The 15,640-nt window shown below is 39.8% G+C and overlaps 1 protein-coding gene across 8 annotated transcripts; it reads left to right on the forward strand.

Moving 5' to 3' along the window:
* Positions 1–2,086: 2,086 nt before the first annotated feature.
* Positions 2,087–13,370, forward strand: TBC1D7 (TBC1 domain family member 7). Of its 8 annotated transcripts, none has more exons than XM_090136933.1 (9): positions 2,090–2,622; positions 3,276–3,474; positions 3,591–3,711; positions 4,653–4,733; positions 6,985–7,172; positions 8,121–8,258; positions 9,520–9,665; positions 12,209–12,338; positions 13,100–13,370. In XM_090136933.1, exons 3-9 carry the CDS (start codon positions 3,600–3,602, stop codon positions 13,184–13,186), a joined length of 882 nt encoding a protein of 293 aa, XP_089993059.1. In that variant the 5' UTR covers positions 2,090–2,622; positions 3,276–3,474; positions 3,591–3,599; the 3' UTR covers positions 13,187–13,370. The 8 variants fall into 8 exon arrangements, with proteins under 8 accessions (XP_089993062.1, XP_089993059.1, XP_031445230.1 ...); XM_031589370.2 differs by having other exon boundaries at positions 2,090–2,618; XM_090136935.1 differs by having other exon boundaries at positions 2,091–2,622; positions 3,276–3,392.
* Positions 13,371–15,640: the final 2,270 nt, after the last annotated feature.

A 15,640-nucleotide genomic window follows, 5' to 3' on the forward strand; every position in this document is an offset into this window, starting at 1 on the left:
GATATTTTTATTACCCTAGAGTGCTGTTGTTTTGTTCTGTCTCACTTCAACAAGAGATTAAATTGGGAACATTTATAGGTCTGACATGCATTCTTCTGTCAGGTAGAATGTAAACAGAAGAATGGTGTTGTTTTGGCTAAGAAATGGGGCCAAACTTTTCTTGATCTGTTGATGTTCATGATAAAAAAGTGATGTGAATGTATAAGTAAATTGTCTTTTCCATTAGCACAGCTCTACTCCATTAACACAGCCCTACTCACCAACTGTTCATGATTCTGAAGAAACAGGAGCATCTTAGAAATCCTATCTTAGGAAAGCTGAGATTACAAACTTATAACTCCTTTCTAAAACATTAATCACCTCCTGCTGCAATAGGAACATGCTGTGGTGCTTCAGAAGGCTGAAAGTATACACTGCTTTTCTTACCCAGTGAAGATATTCTCAGGCAAGAGTACTACAAAGAAAAAAAAAGAAGAAAAAAAAGAAAAAAAAAAAAGAAAAAGAAATGCATCTTCAATGGGTTCAGAGCAAGTGAAGCCCACCTAAAAGCAGTTTTTATTTTTTGTAGGTAACAACATGCATTGTAACACCATACAAATGTGGACCTCTGTGCTGAGTAAAATCAATGTTCCATTGCTTTGCATTTTCATCTTCTTCTGATAAATTCACAGAAGGTATGCTTCCAGTGATTATTGTAATTCCACTGATAGATCAGTCATACATGAGAGAACAAAGCCTGGTACACTTCCTAAGAGTTGCAATATTCAGAAGCATACCACTCCTATGTGATTATTCCAGCTTTAATAGCAAAAGCATTGATTTTCAAGAACCACGGGCACAATACAGTTCATATTTTGAACGAAAAAAAGCCACAAAAGTATTAGCAATGTCCATTTGTCTTCTCTCTCATGTGACTTTGTATGCCAGTGATTAACTCACTTTGCAATACAGATACATCACTATAAAATAAGCACATTACCACCCAAAGGAACAGATAAAAGTGAGACATGCACTACGTTAGCAGGATAATAATTATTCTTGTTTTGCTATCTGCAATAATTCCAAGCCAATTCCAAAACTGTACTACTTTTATCTTTCACGTGTACTACCTTATGTTATTGCACTCCAAAAATTCAGCATCTATGCTACCATGGTTTGGAGAGATGCCTAGGAAGGTATGATACATCAGTCAACTGATTTTTCTTCCACTCAGCTGGTTGACACCTGCAGCTATTTGTGATGAGATTCTGCTTTCATTTACAATGGCAACAAATAGATTCCATTGATAGGAATGAAGATATTTAATATCTCTAGCCAAAGGGCAAAAAGATCATTTGTTTGGGTCATGAAAGAGCGGGTCCAGTGGAGGGCCATTTAGATGATCAGAGGGCTGGAGCACCTCTCCTATGAAGAAAGGTTGAGGGAACTGGGCTTGTTTAGCTTGGAGAAGAGAAGGGGAGACCTCAGTGTGGCCTTCCAGTACTTGAAGGGAGCGTATAAACAGGAGGGGGAATGGCTGTTTACATGGGTTGATAGTGATAGGACAAGGGGGAATGGTTTTAAACTAAGACAGGGGAGATTTAGGTTGGATATTAGGAGGAAGCTTTTCACACAGAGGGTGGTGAAGCACTGGAACAGGTTGCCCAAGGAGGTTGTGGATGCCCCATCCCTGCAGGCATTCAAGGCCAGGCTGGATGTGGCTCTGGGCAGCCTGGTCTGGTAGTTGGCGACCCTGCACATAGCAGGGGGTTGGAACTAGATGATCATCGTGGTCCTTTTCAACCCAGGCCATTCTATGATTCTATGTCATGTCATCACCCATGTGCTTGGCAACAGTGATTCACAGCATATAGAGCCAATTAGCCATTTTCAGTGCAGGTGTATGTAGAAGTTACAAAGAAGTAAGCCTGTTAAAATAAGAAGGTCCAAGTCTTTATAGAGCTGTCTTAAAACAATAATAATAGAAGCTTAGCCATCATTTTTTTCATTAAACGATGAATAATAATCATCCACATAATAATAACCATTAGCAATTCATGCCAAGCTTTAATTTCATTTGTGTTTTGAAAGCCTTGGATTAAACTATTTCGTAGCAATCTACACACAGTGACGGGATGCTGGGTCATGGGTCAGTGGGAAATACTGGTGACAAATGGGCGGTCGGACTGGATGATCCTGGAGGACTGTTTCCAACCTTGGTGATTCTATGACTGCTTATCAGTATTCTCGTGACACGAGTCAGCCTCCAATAGCTCCAAAGAGCCATCTAGCGATGGAAGGCCAAAAAAAAAATCGCAAACCCACACAGATGGCACCAGGCTGCCACCTGCCGCTGCGCGAGAAGCACTTCACTGAGCACAACAGCCTTGCTAGCAGCGACGGGACGACACGAACAGCCCCAGGTTGTGCCAGGGGAGGCACAGGATGGGTATCAGGAAAAAAAATTCTTCTCATAAAGTGCCGCGAGGCGCCGCAACGGGCCGCCCAGGGAGGCGGCGCTGAGGAGCGAGGACGCAGACGCCAGAAGCGGCAGCCCCGCCTCCACCCCTGTGGCGCCAACCCGCCCCTCTGAGCGGGCGGTGCCTGCGCATGCGCCGTGAGGAGCCCGTCCTGCTACAGTAGGTGCCGCGGGGCGGTGGGTGGGTTCAGCCGTTGGCCGCGCTCGGGTCCGTCTTCCGTTCGCCGGGCTCTCGGCCTCAGCTCGGCTTCCGTGAGCCGCGCCTCCATTGTGCTGAGCCTACGTGCTCCCCAGCGTGACCCTGTCTGTGCGGGCACGGGGGGACGGCCGGCTTCGGCTCTGCACTGCCGAAAAGCATTGTGCTGTATGGTTTCTGGCCGGTCTGGGTTTGATCCTACATAGCACTGAAAAAGGATTTAATTTGAAAACAAAACAAAGCCACCACCACCAATAACAAAAAAAAACACAACCCCACAGCCACTAGGCCTAGTGGACGTGATGATTCGTTGGCAAAACGTGGTCTTTGTTGATGTCTGCAGATGCCTCGCTGCTCTCGTGCGTTTCGGTGTGTGGAGGAGCAGGTTGGTTTGACTGGAGGAGTCCTGCAAATCATAACTCGGCTGCTCCTCCAGATTGCCTGCCAGCGCTGCTGCCATCGCTGTGCTTAGAGGTTCAGGTCCTTTGTCACCCTTTGGGTTAAAAATTAGAGCTTTGTTATCTATGCAAGCCTGCAAAGGAGAACTGAGAATTGATATTTAAAAGGTGAAACGTAAGGAAAGACGTGGTGCTCACTATAGCAATTTGCTATTGTTTCCAGTATAGGGATGAGAAGGTTGTGCCTCTCTAGTACTGGAAGGATAAACTCAAAACTGTGCCCGTGTCTGATAGCGACGTGAACGTTTAATCCAGATCTGCAACTTAAGAAGAGAGCTCGGTACGTTGCCTTGTTCTTTCCTGTCACCTCTGTGCTACTGAGCCCAAAGCCAGTTGGCCCGTGTCTCTGCTTGCCTCGTCTGGTGAGTATGGAACCTGATGGTTTTGTAACTTCTCTGCGTAACAGCTGTATGCAGTTTGGGTTTCTGTACCCTAGATTTTGCAACTCATAAATTGAATTACTGCTTTTCTCCAAAAGGAATCAGCCATGGCCGATGACTCTCAAAGAAACTTCCGCTCGGTCTATTATGAAAAAGTGGGCTTTCGTGGAGTTGAAGAAAAGAAGTCACTGGAAATTTTGTTAAAAGATGACAGATTGGGCAAGTTGATTTCAGTGTTTCCTCTATTACTTTGGTGATTGGGCATCTGGATGGGGAGGGAGTCATACAAGGTGTATTGCTGCTGCACTTAGTGCATGTTAGAGTTTTACATCCCTTACCAAGGATTCTTTTTTTCCATCCTTTCCCTTTCATCTCTCAGTACAAGCAGTCCCTTGAGTTTCAGGGATTTGAGAACCTGATTTTTAAAGAATATTAAACATCTGCATGCTTGGTGGGTTTTTTTTTTTTTTTTATTCTCTCATTCTCTGTGGTCAAGAAGCTTAAAGTTTTTTGGTGTTTTTTTTTTTAAATGAAAACAGTTTCCATCTGAAAATATATTGTCTCCTGCTCTTAATTCCATCTAACCTTGTAACAGTGATGGTTTTGTTATTGATACTTGTCTTTTCTGAATGCCATATCTTTAATAGGATGGAAAGATAGATGTCCCTTTAGCAAAGTCCCGAATTGCTTTGAGATAGCAACACAGTTTACAAAATGCTTATAAAAATGGTAGTTTCTTCCTGGTCTGACGTAGGGTAGCTTTAGTTGTATTGTAAATCAAGTCAATGTGGGTTGCCCAAGGAGGCTGTGGATGCCCCATCCCTGGAGGCATTCAAGGCCAGGCTGGATGTGGCTCTGGGCAGCCTGGTCTGCAGGTTGGCAACCCTGCACATAGCAGGGGGGTTGGAACTCGATGATCGTTGTGGTCCTTTTCAACCCAGGCCATTCTGTGATTCTATGATTTTTTTCAGAGGAAATACTGTTGCAGTTTATTAGACAGTTCTATTCTCAACTGAACAAGTGAAAGCATTTGTTAATATTATATCGTGTAAGTGTGGATTTTGATCTGCAACTAAGTATTTGTCATATTTAGATAAGCAGAGACTCAAAACTGTTATTCTATTAAAACTTTTTTATCTTAAATTTCTATTTCTCTACAGATATTGAGAAGCTTTGCACCTTCAGTCAGAGGTTCCCTCTCCCATCCATGTATCGTATACTGGTGTGGAAGGTTCTTCTAGGTATGAAACAACATCTGTGATTCTCTATAGAAATGAGTATGTACAATGCCCCCCTCTAATCCTACTTAATAGCATGGATTCTGTACTGTTTTCTACTGATACATATGTAGCCTACTTTTATATTCACTGAGGATGCACAGTAGCAATTATAAAAGTATTGCATGTGTACTTTTTGAGAACTTTTGCAGAAGTACACACAGAAGAGTGTATTTTAGTCTGTAACGCTACCCAAGTAAATGTATGAGATGGATTTAAAAGGTGATTTGTCAGTCACTGATACCTGATAGGGTTTTCAGATCTGTTTGTAAAATAAAAGGCAACTGAGTAAAGCAGTCATTAAGCTTAAAAAGCTTGGCAAGCTATGCAAATGTATGTTTATGTTTTGGAGAAGTTGTGTTCTGTCAGATCTTGGTTTGAAGATTACTTCTGTTTTTGTTTCTGGCTTGAAATGATATTATCTGTCTAAGAAGATATGAGGCCAGAGAAAGTATATAGCCCAGAAACCATGCAAAACAAGACATGAAACATGCAGAGATTCTGTTCTCCTTGGAGTTTGTTAATCATATGATCAGTTGCAAGGCGCTAATGACTTTTCACTAAGTGGTCAAGTGTGTTGGATTTACTGGATTTGAGACCATGACACTTGGAGACAGGGCAGATTGTGGAGGGTCCTGGAGTTCTGACTCACAAAAGGTATCAGGAGAGGTTCCCTTAGAGGGATGTAAGAGGGGGTACATTCCCTTAGAGGGAATGTAAGAAACACTGCCAAATTGTGTGTGAAATAGGGTGCATGACTGAATCTTTGGAAGAGAAATGTGATCTACTGCATTATTGGTGGTTGAGCATCACACCACTGTTGAAAAGCTTGAGTATGTCTTCTTTTTGTTCTTGGTGTCCACGTGCCACTACACGTGGAGCTGGAAATAATGTATGAGGAAGCTTTATCTGAATTTTAAACAATCTCTTAAAATGGCTTTCTCCTCCACCTTCTCCAATTTCCTGCAGGAATCGTGCCTTCATATTAATGGTTCACTTAGTATACCTTGATGTTGTCCCAGGTGACGTGGTATGTCAGAGTTGTCTCTGTTGACCTCTCGTTCAAGTGTGACTCAGGATGGTGTTGAGGCTGAAATAGTTTCTAGACATGCCAGTGTTAAGATTCTTTTCTGTCTGCCAAAAGGAGTCTTCTCTGTTTAAGAAAAGCAGTTGGCAGTGTGTAACATAACACAGATGTTAACTGCTTTTGGATCACATAAAAATGTCTTGCTCCATCCCAGCTTTTTCAGTGCAAATAAGTTTGCAGTTGGGAAATAAAAGATAAGTTACTGTCTGTAGTGCTTGGTACTAAACCTCAAACATGTCATGGTTTAACACTTTGACAGCAATTCTCCTCCCCCCCCTTTCCGTTTAAATGAAATATGAAAGCAGGAGGTAGCCTGCTTTAAGACTGAGTTTTGAAGAATGTCTTGTTCTCATGGGTTTCTACAACAGGAAGAATTCTGCTCCATTGGTGATATGAAAATGGTGTTTTTTCGTTTTGATGTTTCTCAGATCTTCTTTCTACTGTAACCAGTGACAGCTGTGTTGTGAGCACTGCAAGATTCAGCCTTGAGTTAGAATCACAGAATCGCAGAATGGCCTGGGTTGAAAAGGATCACAGTGATCACCTAGTTTCAACCCCCCAGCTATGTGTAGGGTTGCCAACCTGCAGACCAGGCTGCCCAGAGCCACATCCAGCCTGGCCTTGAATGCCTCCAGGGATGGAGAAGGAAACAATGAAATGCTGAGAATTTCTTCTGGATGTCAGAAACAGTTTTGTTTTCTCTGCTTCTCTACATGGATATATAGATATGTATTTTCTCCATCTAGAAAGCTATTTATGTTGTGCTGAGAAAGTCAAAAGCCCTACATCAAAAGGTGCTCGGATGGTATTCTTAAATTCTAACCCGAAGTTGGTTCAGCCACGTAGTTGATTTTGCTTCTAGGTGTGATTTTAGAGAGGATTAATTTCTATAATATGGTGTGCAAAGGTGTTTCCAGCACAGATCTAACATCAAATTAAGTAATAAAACTGTAATGTATGGCATCTTTGCATTAGTTAATTGTATGTATATTCTCTGCCAGGTCCTACATTTCCATAGGCTAGAGTGTTAGTAGGAATTGAAGTGAGGCAGATCTCTTGGAAAGAGAGTTTTGATGTTTTTTCTCTTTATGGAAGCTTTTTTATTATTATTATTATTTTTTTTTTTAGGAATTATTCCTCCTCACCATAAATCTCATGCTTTGGTGATGAACTACCGGAAGGAGCAGTACTGGGATATCCACCATGCTCTTCATGTAATTCGTTTTATCAATGACTCTACCCCACAGGTAGATGTTTTCCTCCGCATACATCAACTGGAATCAGGCAAGTTGCCTCGAAACTTGGCTTATCCTTTGGTAAGTTTCCATTCTAATAGCATTTAAGCCATAGAATCAAAAAATCACAAGGTTGGAAAGGACCTATAAGATCATCTAGTCCAACCGTGCCTGTAGTGTGATGATGAGAAGTGTGTGGGCTTCATATATAAGCCTCTGTAAAAGAAGAGGTGATGAAAGGAACCATGAACTTTCTGAAGCAGACATTACCTTATATTTTATGTTCACTTTCCATGCTCACTTGAGCCCAGCTTTATTACTCTTCATCTATAGAATAGGGTGTATCTATAGAATAGTTAGCTCTATCCTGTGTGCAGTTACACTTAGAACTGTGTTTTAGGCATACTGATACTTCTTATACCAAGGATCTTTTCTTCTGGAGAAAATGAAATAGTGTGCCAGTCACACACTTCTAGACTTTTATTGTGGGGAGTAAGAGTCTCATCATCTGGAAAAGTTGCTTATTTGTCTCTGGAAAGGTGTTTTATCTCAAATCAAATAAGATGAAGGTAGGGATATAGCTCATGGCTGCTTTCTTTTCTTCTGTAATTAATATCCATTACAATGGTGTTTGAGGGGCCTGTTTGGCAAGGGAAAAGAAAAAAAATTCTGCTGGTTTAAAATGTGGGTTATAGAAATAGGAATATTGCAGTGCCATCAGGAGATGAATTCTCATTTGAGAACATTTGGGGACTTTGAATCAGAGTTGATCCAAACTCCTGTTGTATGGTTTGTTTTAAAAACAAGACAAATCTTATTTGTTCTTCTTTATTAGATATCTGTCACCATAATGCAGCTGTTTCCCAGTGCTTTATTTATAAATATGTCAGGAACAGCTGGCAGCTCTCTTTATATACTTAGATTCCATTCTCTTTTTGCAAAGAGCAGGGAAAAGGAATGTACAAATAATGTAAGTTGTGCAGTCTAATTCTACAGTGTAGTTAGTTCTTTTTTCACTTTGTTTTCCAGGAACCAGAAGATGAAGTGTTTCTTGCAATTGCTAAGGCAATGGAGGAAATGGTGGAGGATCCTATAGAATGCTATTGGCTTGTCAGTTGCTTTGTGAATCAGCTTAACAGCAAGCACAAAGATTCACTGCAGCAACTAGTAAGGATAAAATACTTTTGTGTGTGTGTGTGTGTGTGAGAGAGAGGGGAAAACTGTAAGAGGGAAAGAAGTAAAAAAGTCATGGGAAGCATGCCTTCTGAGCATTCTGGTAGTCACAATGAATAGAGACAGCTGGAGTGTCAGAGGCAGTACCTGTGGATTCTGTTCTGGCAACAGTTCTAAGAGGAAGGAGCAATGCTTTTGGAATTGTGGTTGTATTATCTGATAGGACACTTTGCCTAAAGTAACATTAGAAAAAAATTGGTTTTCTTTGCTACATTGTAGTTCTCAATTACGAGTTTTTTTAAGCTTAGCTGTAGCTTACATTGCATTTAGATGAGTTACATTTCTCAGTCACTTTGGAGTTTTGTTTAAAACAAAGATGTAAAAAAAACTTAAGAACATTTAGATTCATGTCTGCTGCTTTTCTGGCTTGTCCTTAAGAGTCCAATACTCCTCACCCAATACTGGGTGATAATGAGGCAAAGCACAACTGTTTTTCTAGAAGCTATGTGCCTCAATTACATAGGGAGTATCCCTAAGTTGTCATTGTAATGTACACATTGTACCAAGACTGATGGATAAAGGAAGTGCTTTTTCTTTGACAACTATATTAACTCCTTATCTTATTATGACAAAAAGTGTAAAGACACTCTAGGATTTATGAAAACATGTGTTGTGTTACATTAGAGCTTGAGCAAAATGATAACTATTCACATCTTTAAGCCTATTTGTGTGCTCGTCTGTTGCCCTTTCTATACATGTTGTGCTTTTAAACAACAAATAAATGCCCAGCTTTTTATTTATTGCGCAGGGATTTAGTCTGAGAATTGATTTTCTTGTTTTTGGTGCAATGTGTGTAGGTTGTTATGATGTGTGCTAAGGCAATTAGCTTCAAGGTGGATGAAACTCAGTGTTACTTGTGAGGACAACAGTAATTAGTGCAGCATGAATCTCTGCATTGCCTTAAGCTCTCCAAAACCTGCATTAGGGAAGAGTGCATGTATATTTTTGAAGTCCTGCTGGTGGTCAGCAATTTAAGGAGACTGGGGCTGTTTATTTAGTGAGTTTATTTAACGAGTTAATTTCAGAAATCAACAATACTTATATTTTGGAACACCGTGTTTTTAGTTAAAATAATGCAAATTCAACACTTAAACGTGTCTATGCTTACAGGATTTTGAAGGTACTTCTTGTTTTACAATGTTCTGTAAGAGGGGGCAGCAGGGAATTATCTAAACTTTTGCACTTCCTTTCTCAGCCAAAAATTCTGGAGCAGTATTTGAACATTGAAGACAGTAGGCTTCTGATGCATCTGAAGGCATGTGCTGCAATGAGCAAGCTCCCTTATGATCTTTGGTTTAAGAAGTGTTTTGCAGGCTGTTTACCTGAGTCCAGTTTACAGAGGCAAGATTTTTTTTTTTTCCTTTTCTGCTTGTTATTCCATAGTAATTTTAAATTGTTGTTTTACCTGTTGTGTAGTTATGGAGTTAGCTTTATTGCTGACTTGGAAATGACACAATTTTGTTTTGTTCTACTTGTTACTGATACAAGATAAGCTGTTTGTGATCACCTCTAGCAAGGAAGGAGTTGAATATAGCAATTTGTTCTGTTAGGCACTTCTCACCTCCTAGGATTTAAAACTTCTAATCCCCTATTAGTGATAGATAGCTGAAAGGAGTCAGCTCTCAGGCTTTTAAACTGAAATCCTTGCTTAGGGAGCAATGGTAATACTGTATCATTATCAGATGACATAGATTTTGGTAATGTTTATTTGAACAAAAAAATATTAGGGCATGTTTAGCATCACTAGGTTAAAGAAGTCCTTATTCTGCAGTTTGCAGTTTCAGCATTACCCTGTGTGTGGCATGCTTGTTGTTACGTGGCAGGCTCTGCCCACCAAACAGTCTATTCTGTGTTGTGGCTCTATAATATGGAGGTTAAAAACTTTCACTCTTGCTTTAGCTACAGAATCAGAGCATTGGAACTTCTGGTGGCACAACGGTTCTATTTACCAACAGTTTGTATGACAACATGATAGATGTGCACTTTGCCTTTGCCAGTTTAGATTTCTAAATTATTCAGTTGTAATCAAAATGGCCATATTTGCTAAGGAAATAACATACTTTGTGGGCAGCGTGTGACAGATGAACTTAATTAATGCTTGGAGATTCAGTTTGGATTAGAATCTGAAAGCCTGAATGCTTATCTGAAATGCATCCAAATGGCAGTATTAGAACTGCTGAGAACTGCAAACAGCTCCCCCAGTTCTCCTATGAGTTTTACTTAATTTTTCAAGTGACAGCTGATTTGAGTGTGGTGTTTTATGATTTAATTTAATTTCTGATTTAATACTGTATTTCTTAGAGAGGTTGCTTTGTCTAGTTGTAGCCCTCTCTGCCATGCAGCAAAACTGAAATTTCATCTTTTTTTCTAAGATCTACAAGGTTTGTGTACACTGTACAGAAATTTTATCCAGTAATGGTGAGATGAAGTGTGCATAATGCCATTCCTGTATTCCTGACAGGTGCTGTCATTTGGTGTATGTACTCTTACAGTGCACTCCTATGCTTAACCATAGCTAAAAATTGCACATCAATTTATATTAAGTGGATTTGGAAAACTAATGTAGAAAGCTTTCAAGAAACTTCCTTTGAGCTTATGCAGTGGTTTTGCTCTGCTTGCCCTGATGAAACTGACAAAAATATGACTTGAGTCAGAGTTTGAAAAGTAGATGCTGTATAACAGCAGCAAACATTCCATGTTATGAATTAAAAAAGACTTTGCTTAAAGGTGTGATAGGAATTTTCATCTGGCCATTGAAGCTCATTATGCCTGCTGTGTGTTCTCATGGCACTCCAAGTTGAAGTGCAAGTTCTTCCAAGAGAAAAGGTCGTGCCAAAATTGAATTGTCTTTTGAAGAAGCACACCTGCAGATCCAAGTTTATAGGTGGGCTGTAGAAGATGTTTTCCAGTTACTATATTTAGAGATTATAGAGAATGGTGTGTGATCTCTGTCTCCAGTGGTTTTATTTGAAAGGAGAAACACTTGTCACAAGTACTGGGATGGATTAAAGAAAGGTAATCTTCAGAAGGTCTTTCTGACACAGCTCTTAAATGTGAAGAACTGAAAATAATGCAGGAACATTAAAGCTGCCATCTGACAGATGGTCTCACACCGGTTTTGGATAATCTTTCATCCCATGTCTGTTGAGCTGGGCCTGAAATAGAGTTGCTGGATGAAGGGTGGTTTCAAATTGTTGCAGGCTGTTTTAGTACTGTGAATCTCTTCCAGTAGTTATAGAGGTTCTGTTGCTAAAGAACGTGCATTCTGTGAAGGCCTGTGAAGGTTTTCTGGTTTCCTTAAAACTGTGAGGTCCAGGCCTGGCTCTTACAGGTATAGTAGGAGTGCTTTGTAGTTCTGAGAGAGTCTGTGCACGGTGGAATGAGTTGCAACACTTAAATTTGGTACAAGGAACAACTATTAAACATTATGGACTGTACCTTGCTGCTTGAGATATAGTGATTGAGAATTTCATTCTTCTGAACGTTCAGTTACCTGACTATTTGAAGAATCTCGTTATTAAGCATGCTAGCAAATTGTTTCCTTTTTTTGCACTAAGAAAAATTCTCACCCATAGCACACCATATGGAATAGTTGTCACAGTTCAGGCTGTTAAAACATGATTTGCTTTCTGCATTTGAGCTTGTAAGCAGTTCCATTTCTAAACAAGGACATGGCACATTAATACATTTGCTTGCCATCACTCAGTACAGATTGAGGAACTGATAAATGTCTATTGACTGTGACCTGAATAATTTAATATACTTATTGCTAGTCAGGAAAACAGTCTGAAAAAGGTAATTGTACAAACACTATTCTAGCAGATACAGAAGCAGATAAGGACTACAGTAATGCTTAGTGATCCCTTTATCATTTCTTTTTCCAGGGTTTGGGACAAAGTTATTAGTGGATCCTGCAAAATTCTCGTTTTTGTTGCTTTGGAGATATTGTTAACCTTTAAAATGAAGATAATTGCACTGGCCACTGCAGAAAAGATCACCCAGTTTTTGGAAAATGTAAGTGAAATGTAATATTATACCCTGTGCTGTGCAGTTACCTCGCATGGCCCATAAAAATGTCTTTTGGCCTCGGTCATTTGTTGTTTTAAACATACCAGAAGAAGGGATGAGAGGAATAGTTTCTGTCTGGAGGTAAGGTTTCCATAGAATGAAAGGATTGTAGGCTCTGGTAATATGTTATTTATGTTTGTGCAGATTTGACAGCATTCTTTGTGATAATAAAGGTGTTTTTTTTTTCCTGTGAAAATAAGCATGGATGAAGTCAGATTAATTTTTCTAGAACATCTTACCAGGACTGGTGTCTTGAACCCCTTCTGTTCCTTTTCTGGGCATGAACCTGTAGGCTCAGGGCATGCTTTTTGTTGCTTTGGCATTGGGATCTTAAAGCTACCCCTGAACTTTCCCTTTGTGGAAAGACATGAGTGTGACAGCAGGGTTGTGTGATCCTCACGTGACCTAGGGTAGCTGGCTTGGATGTGTTTATGGTCATGGATGGGCCAGCATAAGTCCTGTCTGATGACAGATGAGGGGTGTAAAGTAAGAGAACCTTGAGTTCTCCTGTTTTGTAAATAAGTGTTGTGTCTAACACTTGGGGGTGATTGTAGGATTTGAGGGATGCTAGGGATGCAGGGAGATGGGATTGTAGTTTCTCTTTGATAAAGAGATGAAACTTGAATTGGAGATTCAAAATCTGTATTTAAAATAAAACAGTCCACATAAATTGCACTGACAAGGCATCTTAACTTAATCTTTTGTAGATTCCTCAAGATAACACTGATGCTATTGTCAGCAAAGCTGTAGATCTGTGGCGCACACACTGTGGGACTCCAGCACACTCTGTCTGAGAACTTTCCCCACTTACAACAGCTTGGGAAAAAAAAGCATTTAAAAATTTTCCTCTTACTGTTCTTCCCTCTTTGTGGTATAATGTTCTTCATTTCTTCTCCAATTCAAAGATGCTATTGAAGCATTTCACGGCATAGTGATCAATGTGTAAATATTTTTCAATAAATATGGATGGAGTGAAAATACTGAGTGGTGATATGATTATGCCTGGGGCATTTTAATCCAGCCAGCTACACTATTCTGATTGCACAGTGTGTTCTAAGGCTTTTGGGGAAGTAAATCTAATTCCTGGAGCAAGGTAAGTAGGCTGACTTGTAGAAAATACTTCTGTATGCCAGCTTATACATTATAGAACTAGTTACTACTTGGAGGTGTTTTTAAGGTGAACGTGTAGTATCTTTTATTTTGCTGGAACTCGGCGAACAAAACACATTCCTTTGCTGGAAATTTAAAAGTACTCTATCAATACCATAGACTTGCAGATAAATGCAAAAGAGGCATCACTGAGACAGAGAAAGTCATCACAATGACCGTGTGAGACGTATTTTTCTTCCTGTCTGCCAATGAACTGTCTATGGCTGTACCTTGTTTGTTTGTGCTCAGTGAAAAATGCTCTGGAAAGATGCTCAGTGATTTGGCCAAATTAAATATTACTCTGCAAATAATGAGTTTCCATTTCTCTTGAATGTGTAGTCAATACTGCAATCTTAGGGCTTGACAAAGGAGGAGGCATCTTTGGAGTGTCTGGATATTTGCATAGTAGATGTACTAAAGAATTATTATTTGAAAAGAAAACATTGCTACATGTAAACCTGCTAGCTTCCTCATTTTATAATGGCAAAATGATGTGGCCAGCAAGTCCACATCTCATTTAGGTTCACGATTTGAAATGTTTCTAAGGGAGGTTGTGTCTGGGATGGGACCTGTCCTCTTCGGCTTCTTTATCAGTGATGTAGGGGAAGGGATGGAGTGCTTATTCTGTTTATCGTTTGCAGATGAAACCAAACTGATTGTGTGTTGATTATCAGGTGATACAGCAATGTTGGGACTGTAGATGTAAGCTGAAATCAGAGGATTTTCGGATAGGCTATAGGGAAAAGATTTTTCCCCCATGAAGACAGTCAAGCAGTAGATACAGCTCATAGAAACTGTAGTTTCCACTTTTGGGAGATTTCCAAGTTCTAACTAGTCATGTTCCTGAGCAATCTGGCCTTGCTTTGAGCAGCAGGTTGGACAAGAGACATGCAGAGGTCCTTTCCAGCCTGATTTACCCTGTGATCTGTCCTATACTGAAGTGTAACTTTAGACAAGTATGGAAGAAATCAGTGAAAGGAGTAATTATAATTCAGAATAAAAGGCAAGTAATAAAAAATACCACTGAGCATGACTCAGGGACTACATAGATATTTCATATTTACTGCATTTATTTGTTGTGGCTTGAATTTGTTGTTGTTTTATGCTTGTTTGGTTTAGTTTTCAAAATAAGTTAGATGCAGAAATATAATTTATGATGCAGGTAAAAGCAGAGAGTGATTGGCCACAGATACAGGTTGCTGGAGAACTAATCCTATAAAAGTGTAAAATCACATTTCTACACCTGATACCGACCACAGAATCATATATAAGAATACATTGCTTAGTTATTTAATTCAGAGGTGCTTCTCTGCCAAGTACATTTGCTACTCCTCAAAGAGTGTATTTAGTTTGCACTCAGAGCAGACTTCAGATGCTTCAGACATTTAAATTTGTTTTAAACTAGGTCAAGTTTACCTTCCAACAGGTTAGCTGGGGAAGTGTGGAGCTCAGCTCAGGTTATAGGAAAGAACCTGGTGAGATCATCTGTGTGTGATTTTGAATGCTGCCCTTAATGCTCCTGAAATGCCTGGGTCTGCCCCATTCAGAAAAAGCTTGTTTGTGTCTGCTTTGAAAGCCACTGCTGTGTCTGCATTGTGGTATAGTGTAATCCATTCAGCTCACTTCAAAAAGGAGCTTGTTTTTCTAGAGTAGGTGTGAAAGCTGAATAATGTGGTTAAGAAAGAGTGTATGTGTTCTGTGAATAACAGCACTTCTTTCTGTACCGTTCAATGCACAAGTTTTTCAAATAATCAGCAGTGGTACAGTCAGAGAGTGCTTATTTGAACATTTTTCCCTTAGGATGCACAGCTTACAAAAAGTTATGTATGCATTATTCAAGCCTCTACACTGCAGATTACTAAAAAAAAACCCCACTCACACAAAAACAAAAACCAAGCACTGATGACATGGAAGGTGTTTAGCAGTTTCAGAGCTGAAAGGGAATCAATAACTCATATTCCGTGAAGAGAGAAGCCCTGAATCAAGATTAAAAGTGCCACTCAGTGTTCCTGCTTTCAGACTAGTCAGAGCGTATTCATTCCTCCAATCACTATTGGACTGAAGGCTACAAACTTTTTTTTTTGTTTTTAAACTTTTTG

The sequence above is a fragment of the Phasianus colchicus genome, chromosome 3, assembly GCF_987193195.1.
Source record: "Phasianus colchicus chromosome 3, bPhaCol1.hap1.1, whole genome shotgun sequence".
Taxonomy (NCBI): domain Eukaryota; kingdom Metazoa; phylum Chordata; class Aves; order Galliformes; family Phasianidae; genus Phasianus; species Phasianus colchicus.